This window comes from Sorghum bicolor, chromosome 8 (genome assembly GCF_000003195.3).
Source record: "Sorghum bicolor cultivar BTx623 chromosome 8, Sorghum_bicolor_NCBIv3, whole genome shotgun sequence".
NCBI classification, from domain to species: Eukaryota; Viridiplantae; Streptophyta; class Magnoliopsida; order Poales; family Poaceae; genus Sorghum; species Sorghum bicolor.
The window spans coordinates 35,864,262-35,875,975 of record NC_012877.2 but is presented as its reverse complement, the minus strand read 5'-3'; the positions used below and the strand labels follow the sequence as shown (position 1 = coordinate 35,875,975).

General features: G+C 50.9%; 1 protein-coding gene across 1 annotated transcript; it reads right to left on the bottom strand.

The window, feature by feature from the left end:
* On the bottom strand, positions 7,805 to 8,742 carry LOC110437562 (bile salt-activated lipase-like). Its single transcript, XM_021466035.1, has 2 exons — positions 8,568 to 8,742; positions 7,805 to 8,097 (listed from the first exon to the last, which is right to left on the bottom strand). The coding sequence occupies exons 1-2, from the start codon at positions 8,740 to 8,742 to the stop codon at positions 7,805 to 7,807; spliced, it is 468 nt and encodes a 155-aa protein (XP_021321710.1).

The following is an 11,714-nucleotide window of genomic DNA, read 5'->3' as shown; positions in this document are numbered from 1 at the left end:
ACCTGATTAACTAAGCAAACTATTTTAAATAATTGAAAGGAAAAAGATAACTACCATGTTTACCTCTTGGCAAGGCGTTTGGTGTTTTTAAGTCCTCCAAACGGGACTCTCCGTTTTCTCAGTCGTCCTGGGATTTGCTGGATGGCGTAGTCGGTGGTTCCGGCGGCGCCTGCTCTTCATGTATAACTATCTTTTCTCTACACACCTGACTCGGTGCTACGGTCTCCTCAGGACAGTTCTGTTCAAGTTGTATGTCTTCAGATATTACCACTTCTCCTTCGTAGTCTGCCCATCCGTCGTTGATGATTTGCCTCCTCTGGTTACGGTTGCGTCGTTGTCTTCTTGTCCTCACCTACTTAGAGTCTTCAACTATATAGTTAAGGTCAGTAAAATAGTGGCATACCTTCTCAGAGGGGAAGTGCATGTGGACTTCTCCGGTTCCAATGTAGATTCTTGTTTTAACGGTGCTGAGGAACGGTCTTCCAAGGATGATGGGTGGATCGTACTTGTCTTCTCCCATGTCAATAACCTTAAAATCATCTGGAGCTGAATGTATGTTGGTTGTAGGGACATGGTTCCATGCAGGAGCTGATAAGTGACTGCGGCCATTATGTTGATGTTAGATCCGGTGTCGTAGAGTGTCTTCTGAAAAGAATATCCGTTGATTGTGCACTCGATGCTTGGAACACCAGGGTCGTCCTTCTTGATCAAGAAAGGTGACTTGAGTTGACGATCTTGACCTCCTTGAGCTGCAGTGACCATCTGAGCTGACTCGGTACACATTTGCTTGTTCCTGTTCCTCCTGTTGGTCCTCTTCCTTGGTTCATGTCGGGATTGCTCTGGGATTTGTGTAGTCTTGTTCTTGAAGGAAAACGTCTCCTTCTTCCCCTTGATGTAGAAACTGATCTTGGCAGCACTAGCGTAGATGACAGCTCCTGAGGTGTTCAGGAATGGCCTCCCTAGGATGATGGGTGCCCTCTCATTAGTATCAGTCTCTATCACCACGAAGTCTGCTGGAGCGTATAAGGTACCAACTCGGACGTAGAGGTTCTTCAATATTCCCTTTGGGAAACTTAGTGTCTGATCTGCAAGCTGCAAACACATGGTTGTTTCTAGGAAAGGATGTGTAAAGAATTTTTCATAGAGTACCCTGGGCATAATGTTAACGCTGGAGCCAAAGTCGTAGAGTGCTTCTTGGAAGTCCACCATGCCGATGGAGATCGGGATGACGGGGCGTCCTGGATCGCCTCTCTTGACTGGCAGAAGGTCAGTAATTACTTCCACAATGGGGTTACTCCAGTAGTTACGTCCTCAAGCATCTCAGGGTAGTGATTGCCTGAGTGTCCAGTATCTCCAGTGTGTTTGTGCTCGTAGATTCAGGTTCTTCACTTGGTGGAGTCTGGGAGTTGTAAAACTCCTTCATATTTTGCTCGAAGTGTACCTACTCATAGAGACAAGGCAGAGATCAAGTGCATGGGCCCTGTTGGTGGAAAACACTAAGAGAACCAAAAGTGTATTTGTTCTCTCTAACCTTAAGCATAGTGAGCAAGACAAAGTTGATGGATAATAAGATCATGAGTGTAGCATTTAAACATTTGTCAGATCAGATCGCTCATCCTAATGGAAAGATATTCTATCTATACTTATGTTTTCTATATATGTATATCTTCCAAAGATTGAGTGTGCAACATTTTAGGTTATGTGATTAGGAGTATGGGATCACAAAGGTGGAAGGACTAAACATATTGAATCGATTGGGTTGGTTAATCTAGAGTTGTAGATCATACATGTTTGTCTCTTTTATTCAAGTGAACGCCAGAACAAAGGAGAAGCTTATAGAAGTGATAGTCAAGTACTTTAAGATGTTACCTATCACCTTGTGGAAGCTTTCCTCTCTTAGCGGTTGTGCATCGTGTTTGTGGCACCCTCCATGGATCATCTCTTGTGAGCTATGTCTTCCTTGTGTAAATTGTTAAACTTCATGTGTCTCTCTCATTGTCTCCAATGTGAGTTTATCTCAGGACTTCCCAGGTCGATATTGAAAGTTTTCCTGCAGGGGTTAGTCCAACAAAATATCCAATATCTACTATAGCATACTATCGGCTCAAAGATCAACCTAGACACCATGTCTAATTTGATTTAGGACGGCATTTTAACCTAAGCATCATGCTTAATTTAAACTCCCTTGGAAGTAAGATCATCAGCCCTAAACTAAGCACCATGCTTAATTAAGAGATAAATGCAACTACTCCAAACCTAGACATATACTAAAGCAAATAAAGGTAGCATGAGAGCATTTATAGAGATCTACTCAAATGGAGATGAAGTAGTGTGATTAGTATTTAACAAATTGAGCATGTCTCAAAGGTAGGGACAACCAACATAGCAACTTGGCAAATGATGTTTTTTATATAAAGTACTCCCCCAAGCTTGAATTTTGCAAAATTCAAGTTTGGATGAATTTAATTCAATGTTGTACGATGATTGGTTGTACATACCTTGTGCTTGTCATTCATCCGATCTTCTTGCTCCAATTCTAGAAAGGTTAGTGACAAGAATACCCGAAGGAATATTTTTACAATTATCCTTACATGCTCAATACACAAGATAATGTTGCAAATAATTAAAAGCTCTTGTTACAATCTGATCAATGCTTGTTTTAGGACACTAAGCTTGTCCTTGGGAAACCATCAATTTATGTCAGTGAAGTGGTTTCCCCTCCAACGCTGACTTATATCAAGATCAACTCAACGAGATCTGCAAAATTTATTATAGACATATGCATCGACAACCGCCCTTTTAAAGTTTTTATAAATAGCAAGGAAGAGGGGGTTATAGATCTCGAATGTGGTGATGTTGGAGAGACCAATGGATTGTGAAGATGTTGCATATGAGCATGGAGTAAATGAAGTGGCTATGAAATAAATTCCATGCTCCTTAGTGCTTAGAGTGAAATCCATGTGGTATGGTGAAAATGATAAGGTGAGTGTGGTAAAAAAGAAAAGAAAAAGGATACACGGACGACTTGGTTCGAAACTAGCACAGCTACCGTTCCCCGGCAACGGCGCCAGAAAGCTTGTTGGGTATTTTAAACACAAACAGAAAAATCCGCAAGCGCACGGATACCGAAGTAGCTTTCACCCGGGAGTATTCCAGAGTATCGATTTTCCACAGAGAACGTGAGTGTACTAATTAAGATCCAAGATCGCCCAAGGATAACTATATAATTATTTTTGGTGGGAAGAGAGGAAGTTTCCTGAGAGTTCTCTAGTTGATCTAAGAATCAAGAATTACTTCAAGATTATCTATATCGGGACATCAGAGCACTAAGCACAGAAAGAGATGAGAAGGGGGCTAGGAAGGTCTGACTACGGTCCTACAAACACCGATCCGAACGTGGTGGAATACGTCGACCGTTAGGGCTGTCACTACCCTAGGGCTACCACAACAATCCGTAGGATTGGGTGCAATTCCAGGTAATCGCAAGACTAAACACCACGTCTAATCTATTAATTACTACTCTAGCGTTATAAAGACTAGAGCACTTGATGCAAGCGGGAATCCAATAAATAACTTGAATGTAAATAAAAGTAATTAGAGAACTCAGTAGTTATGAATTGAAGAACCTGGAGAACGATGAAGAACGAACCAGATACTGCAAAAGTATAATGTTGAGGAAGATCCGACAGATCCGGCTCCTCCTCCGCTCTCCTCTTCTCTCTCCCTATTTTCTAGATTACAACTAGAACTAACTAGAACTAGAACTAGAGGAACTAGAACTAGAACTAGATGAACTAGAACTAGATCTAGATGAACTAGAGGTAGAACTAGAAGAACTAGAGGGATCCTCTCTACTTGGATGAAGAATTGAAACCCTAACTTTGATTCTGTAGAAGAGGTATGCCTCCAGGGGCTGGTGGGGGTCTGCTTATATAGTCCAGGAAGAGTAGCTCCCAAGGAATTTCCACGTTATTCTCCACCATCCGATCAAACCGACCTTCATCGTGTGATTTTCCTCGATCCTTAGAGTCGGTGGAGCATAATCCCCGAGACTCGTGCTGATTGGCCAGCAGAGGAGGGCGGGCGCCCAGGGGGGTAGGGCGGGCGCCCTGCCTCCGGGCCCGCTCGGCCTCCCGTTCGTTCCCATGGCTTCTGGAGTCTTCTAGATGATAGAAAATTGCGCGGCACGTTAATATCTCTATGTAATCCCGATGTGTGGGCCTTTCTTCCGTATTTCCTGATAACCCCCTGCAGAAATAGACAAACACCAAAACTCGTGGAATTCTGTCAGATAAAACCCTAAGTCTGGGTGTTGGTTGCATTTGGATCCTTTTCCATGATTAATTGATGGTTAAATGTGAGCATTAAGGACCGTCAACAACCCACTTGCTGGTGGCTATCGACAAGTTCTCCAAGTGGATCGAGGCTCGACCCATCACCAACATCCGCTCCGAACAAGCCGTCCTTTTCTTCAACGACATCATCCACCGATTCGGGATCCCCAACGTCATCATCACCGACAACGGCACTCAGTTCACGGGCAAAAAGTTCTTCGACTTCTGCGATCAGCATCACATCCGTGTGAACTAGTCTGCAGTGGCCCATCCTCAAACTAACGGCCAGGTCGAGCGTGCCAACGGCATGATTTTGCAGGGGCTCAAACCGAGGATCTACAATCGCTTGAAGAAATTCGGCAAGAAGTGGGTCGAGGAGCTTTCCTCGGTCCTATGGAGCCTAAGGACGACACCAAGCAGGGCCACGAAATACACCCCATTCTTCATGGTCTACGGCTCTGAGGCTGTCCTCCCCACAGACCTCGAGTATGGGTCCCCTCGACTCAAAGCGTACAACGAGCAATCAAATAAAGAATCTCAAGAAAACGCGGTCGACCAACTCGAAGAAGCTCGAGACATGGCCCTCAACAACTCTGCTAGATACCAGCAGAAGCTTCGACGCTACCACGACAAGCACGTGTGCAGGAGGGACTTAAACGTGGGTGACCTTGTCCTGCGACGACGGCAAAGCAATCAAGGACGCCACAAGTTGACTCCGCCTTGGGAAGGCCCGTACATGGTGGCCGAGGTCTTGAAGCCAGGAACATACAAGTTAGCGGACGAAAAGGGGGCGATCTTCACCAACGCATGGAACATCGAACAGCTACGTCGATTCTACCCCTAGAATTTCAAAGCTTTAATTTCATACGTACGCTTTGTACCAAGGCCTTGTAAATGAATGTACGAATAAATGAAGTCTTTCCCTCGAGCGATTTACTTTTCCACAAGTCTCAACGATAGAAGGGAATATCGACTACGACCCATCATAGTCGACACTCCCTCGGGGGCTAGCAAGGGGGGCGACCCCCCCAAGTGTCGAAAAAATCTAGCAATCCTTTCTTTCCTATTGGTAATCTCACACGGTTGAGTAGTAAAGGTACCTCGAGCCCCTTAAGGGGCGAGAAACGACGAGCCTGAGAACTCCTACGCCCCCGGGCTATGGAAACTCTACTCGCCTCCTCGCCCTTGAGGCAATCGAGACCGCCTCGAACGAAAGACCAAGTGAGAAAAAACAAACATAGGCACGAAAAGAAGCCTCGAGAGAAAAGATAAACAAACATATAACAACCACTTAAAGACACTGTATCACTTGAAAACAGGATTAACAAAATACTATACAAGGGGCCCTAGACACCTCGAGCAGGCTCGCAGGCCTTAGTCCACGGCACGGTCCTCACCACCGTCGCCTGCGCCCGAGCTAGTCTCAGGGGGGAGCACCTCAGGCTCAAATAGCTTGGCCAGCCTCTCCCCAGGAACCTCCGCGTCGTCGATCAAGGCGTGGTGCCTCTCTTCGTTCTCCGCGTCGGTCTTGGAGATGTCGGTGACGAAGCCATGGGACACTACCTCTATGTCATAGGAGAAGCCTGAGCAGACAACCGCCATTGCCCGCTTCACCCCGATGTGGAGGGCATCCCGCACCCGATCTCTCAGCGTCGCGCCTAAGTAGCACAGCTGGTCGACCAGTGCGTCGCCTCGAGCGTCCTCCTTCGACTCGTCCATGGGCTCAATCTCCCAAGAGGTCGAGAGATCGCTTATCGCCGTCCGTACTCGACGATTCAAAGCAACCTCCGCCTCGAGCTGGGCCTTAGCATTGCGGGCCTCGACTTGGGCGGCCAAGAGTTCGTCCTTAAGCCCTGTGGATGCCAACGCAAAAAACTTTAGAAAAAACCAAGCACACCTCGAAAAGGAAATCCGGCAATAGAAACGTACCGCAGACACTCTCCTCCAAGGCCGTGTTCTCGCCGGCTAATCTGGTGTTGGCCCTCTCAATCTCTTTGTTGGAGCGTGCCAGCTCAGTGTTGGCAACGTGGAGATCCTCGATCGCCTTGCCAGCCTGAGCAATGGCCCCACTCTTCTCCAACAGCTCTCCCTTCAGACGTTCGATGTCGTCAGAGAGCCTGCGGGATCGAGCCCGCTCCGCCTCGAGGTCTTCGAGGGCCTTCTTCTTGGTCTCCTCCGCGGCGCTCCTAGCGATCTCGCCGTTCACGTGCTCCACCTTCATCCTTTGAAAAGAGTCTCGGAGGGAGTCCAGGTCGGTCTTGAGAAGGCCCTTCTCCTTGTCCAAGTCAGCAATGACGTTCTTGTAGGACAGGGCCTCCTCGCGGGCTTTGGACGCAGCCTCCTCGACTGTCAGAGCCCGCTCCCTTAGCAGCACAGCCTCTTCCTCAGCCTTCTTTGAGGCCTCTCGAGCCTCGACCAGGGCAGCCTCCCTCACCGTCTTCTCCTCCTCGAGCGCTATGAGATCTTTATAAGCCTTAAGGAGTTTCTCTTGCGACTCGAGGAGCTGGTCCTTGAGGAGGGGGAGCTGCTCCCAGCCACCCCTCGTGGCATGAATGAAGCTCGATTTGATACGGGAGGTCTCTTTCATATCCTGCGAGCCGGTGGTCGAACAGTTAGAATATAAAACCAAAATGCTCCATGAGGATTAAAGATCGAAAAACACTTACAAAGTAACCCGGCCCGAGCCCGTTATTGATGATGTCCGACAGGAGCCCCACCACGTGCTTCATCCAAAGGCGGAGCTCCTCGACGTGTTCCCACTTCTCGGCCTCCTTATGATCATCGAGGAAGATGTTGGGCTCGGACGGATCGGTGGAAGCCCGGATACGAATCCGATCGGGGCACCAGTTCTCCATCTCCTGGTCAGCCCGCGCCTTGACGCCGCGGATAAGGTTCTCGACGGTCTCAAGGGAGCCCCCATGGCGCAAGAACAAGTCGACGAGGCATGGGAACCGACCGTCGTCGTCCACCGTCTTCCAGGTGCCGTCTTTACTCCCCGACGTCCCGATCTCGTCCTCCTCAGGGGGAATACGGTCCTCCCACGCCCGACGCTCCCGGAGGAACCCTGGGGCGATTCCGTCCATGCCGTAGATCGTCCTCCTAATCTCGGACTCGGGGTCGACGGGGGTGCGCATCATGCAGGCAAGCGCCACCACACCGTCCGCTCGCCCCGACTCTGCCGGGATCGCGGCGGGCGCCCCTAGAAGGAGCCACGCTGGGGTTGGAGGGCCGAAAACTGGCAAATCCTCTTCCTGCTCTCCGGGCTCTTGCGGCGCCGGTGGTACTGGTTGGGGCGGACTTTGAGGTGGGGGCTCGAGCGGTCCTTCTTCTTGGCCCCCCTGTCGCTGCTGCTGCTGCCCCTCGAGCTCCTGCGACTCTTCATGGCGTCTCTGCTCCTGCAGCTGCCATTGCGTCTCCTGCTCCTGCAGTTGATGTCTTGCCTCTTGCTCCTCCTCCTCCTCCTTCTTCCTCTACTCCTCGAGGGAGCGAAGACCGGCAGGCCAACGCATCCGTCCCGCGACAAGAGAAGTCGAGACCTCCTCATCCATAGGACGGGCACCCCTCGACGTCTCGTCGCCACCAGACCCATCACTGATGGTAATGGGATCCCCCTTGACCCCCGATCGGGGAGGCACGAGGGCTCCCTCTTGCCCTTGGGTCTGGGGCGCCTCGGCCTGTTTCAGCGACGACGGGGCAGGATCACCCGCTGGGGGATGAGGTGGGGCGCTCTCGATGCCGGTCGGCAGCTGAGGGTCGGAGGAGCCTGTGAAACAAAAAACAAAGGCCAGTCACTATGACGACCAGCGTAAGAACAACACAAGTCCCATGAATAAGCTACAGACCTGGCTCCTTGGAGGCTGCTCCCACCTTGAGCCTCTTCGCCATCGAAGGCTGGGCTTGCTCGAGCGTCCGCTTCAACCTGAGAAGAGAGGGACGGACATAAAGAAGACCATTACACGAGAAAACGCGAAGAATCAGGAGAATGAAAATCACAGCATCGAAGAGCTTACCCCACGGGGAGAACAGCTCGCCTGCCGGTGCCCCGACCGGTGGGCCTCGAGCCACCCCGCGTCAAGGTCCCTGGCCCCTCGAGGACAGGCGCAGGCCATGGCCCAACAACTTCCGCTTGGCGGGCACCGGGAGTGGTGCTCCTGCGGCCAGTCTCTCCTTTTTCGGAGGCCACGGCGCGACCGCGAGCCAGTGGCCCCATTGCCTGGGGCCTAGCATGGGTACCCATCTTGGGCGCAGGGGGAGGGCGCGGGGTGACCTGACCAGTTGCAGGCACAGGGGGGGTGTCGGCACGAGGGCGGTGAGATCCACCTGGTCCCTCCTTTGTCGTTTCCATCCGCGGGGCGTCGACGTCGCCTCGGGGCGGACCCTCAAGGATCCGGTCGAGGCGAGACGCCATCACCTCGGAGTCGTCGCTGTCCTCAACACCATCTCCACCATCATCGTCGCTGGGGGATTCTTCCTCAGGCTCCCCCCTCTGCCTGGATTTAGCTCGACGCGCATCTAATGCTTGGCGGTCGAGGTTCTTCTTTTTCTCTCCTTTCTTTGCAGAATCCTTGGTGGACTTTTGCTTCTCGGCGGACCGGCGCCGCGCGTCACGATCAACCTCGTCCTCCTTTACTGGGGGCCTCGAGGACCGGACATCAATCCGCCCCTGCCAGAACAAAGGCAGACTTAGAAAAGGGGGCAGAAAGAAATCTAGAATCAAAGCTGTACACGAGGAGAGAACATACCAGATCAATCTAGCCCGCATCAGGCCTTATGGGGAAGCCGTTAACATGCTCCAGCTTAAAGTCACCAGCAATGGCGGCCCTGACCCGGGCCGTGACTTCGTCGTTCGCCGGAGCCTCGCTTGACATCCGGCATGCCTCGAGGTCCCGAGATGAGGCAACGGGGGCCATCTCGTCCATCCTCAGCGGTCGAGACATCAATGGGAGAACTCTCCGGTGATGGACGGCCGAGAGGACGAGAGTGGCGGTCAAGCCTTTCGAGCGCAGCTTCTTCATGACGTCGAGGAGGGGGTCGAGCCGACATTGATGAACTTGGACGACGCCGTACGTCCAATTCTCCGGACGCTCCGTGATGAGACGCCCGGTGTAGGCGAGCAGGAGATCATCGTCGTTTCTCAAGTAAAACCACTGAGAATCCCAGCCGGCGTGGTTTGTCGACACTCCCACCGGGATGTACTCGCGCGGCCTCTCCGTCTTCCCCGTCTTCAGCACGAGGTTGAGGCAACCCACCCGAACGGGTTTCCTCACGCCAGTGGTCCCAGTGGGGGCGTTGAAGAGCTCGCCTCTGTAGAGGTGGAGCCACAGCTCCCAGTGGGGCATCATCCCCAAATAGCCCTTACACACCGCGCCAAAGACCGCTGCGACGGTGATGGCATTTGGGGAGAAGTGCTGGAGCTCCACCCCGTAGTGGTGGCAGAGCGCCCACATGAAGCGACTCGGGGGAGCGCCTAGTCCGTGGCGGTGGAACTTGGCGAACGAAACCACATAGCCCTTGGGCGGCCTGGGCTCCCTGTGGTCCGCCGGTGGCGCGATCCACTCTGGAGACGATAGCGAGGTGCGGCGGCGCAGGAGTCTCTCTCTCTCAAGCTCTAGCAATCGGCGCTCTGTCATCGACGACGGGCGCCAGTCGTCGGCGGCGATGAGTCTCACAGGCATCTTGTGTCACAGAACCGACCAAATTATAAGAGTTCAAGTGAAGAAACGATCGACAAGCAATCAAGTTTCCAAACTTGAGCCCATATAATCCCGGTAGTCAATTGAAATCACGAAGGACTTCAAACCAACTTGCTCCAAAGTTCAGTTCACAAGTTTTTGTTATTGCCAGAGTCTACACCATCCTTCCAAAAGCAACAGGTACGAGTTTGTTAGAGAACCGTGCCCAACGGTTAGTCCTCATCCCCAGCTGGATGGAGACAGGTCTTGCAGAAACCGTCATAGAAGATGTCATCTGCAATAGGTGGGAATAAACCCTGAGTACGAGAATGTACTCAGCTAGACTTACCCGTCTAGTAAACATAAAAGACACCAAGGATCATGCAAAGGCCAAGATGTAAAAGTAGAGCTGGTTGACTCGACATTTTGCCAAAAGCCTTTATTATGACTAACTCATTGTGAGAGCATCTTATTTATTTATCATCAGCCTACCACTTAGATTAGCACCTGAACTAAAACACTTCACTTGATTAATAGAAGCAATAATAACCATATCAAGTTCATCTTATGTTCTTCCTTGCTATCGTCATTATCATGAACCAAGTTCATTAGTGAATGCTACGTTTGCCGCTGCTCTGTCAAGTTCTCACTGACCGGGAGAGACGGCGATTCGAATCGAATTCCTATCCAGCTGGAGGGTTATTCCTAGCACTCACCCAAGCATCCCCGGTCGGAGAGCTAACGGGTCACCTTTGGTACAACTCAGGAATCGCGGCTCCGATCAGCGCCGCACTCCCAGTGCTACCATTCTGCCAGGGAGGTCAGGAATTTTAACTCACCTGCCTTTGGGCTTACAGCAATGGTCCCCCGCACACCGCACTTCCTCCGGTAGTGCGCACTTTATACTTGCCGGTCTTCCGGCCTGAGTCATACTACTCGGCTTCGCGGTCGGAACGAGTTATCCGGCCAACTAAGTGTTAGGCATGCATTCAACATGACAAGAGGACGTACAACGATCGGTCCTTAGCTGCCACAGATGGAGTTACTACAACCTTGCAAAACTCCGCCCGGCTTAAGTCAAGTTAATCAGGTTCCATCCACGATAGCACATATAGACCATCGTAAACCGACATAACCCTAAATCGCGCAGGTGACAGGATATCACCCGACTTCTACCGATTAAAGCATGGCTAAGCTGCTACTCGACCTTAACTCTATAACCAGGTAGGGTAAATTATCTGGACAAGGATGGAGTAAAATGCAGCAAAGGTTTCACCACAACTCCTATACTTAATGCATCAATAGATATAACATATCAGATAAACTTTCAAAAGTAAAAGGGAGACTTAGAATGCTCCGGGGCTTGCCTTTCACGAACGAAGCTGGCTCATGACTTGGGCACTCAACCTCTTCTTCGGGCTCCTTGAGTCCGACTTGCTGGACCTCCACCTCCGGGTTGCCCTCCTGGCCTTCGGGATTCACTTGCAGATCGAAGGAGGCTGCCACGTCCGATACACCTATTGCATGCTCGGTGAATGAGAGGGTGTGCATGCAAAGGAATGGATGCTTGATAACATAAGTGACCCACTGGACACTCATTTACGGAGCAATAGTTATAACAAGTTCACACAAGTTAACAAGTTAACTTAGCCCAAAACCTATCATGAAAGCCTATAACAGCAAGCATCAAACAGCAGGATGAGCTCAG

Excerpts from the sequence above, each read along its gene's own strand:
- LOC110437562 (XM_021466035.1), bottom strand. The coding sequence starts at position 8,742 with ATGGCGTCTCGCCTCGACCGGATCCTTGAGGGTCCGCCCCGAGGCGAC. Across the intron at positions 8,098-8,567 it reads TCCCCCTGCGCCCAAGATGG|GCTCCTCCGACCCTCAGCTG; the intron begins GTACCCATGCTA and ends TTTGTTTCACAG.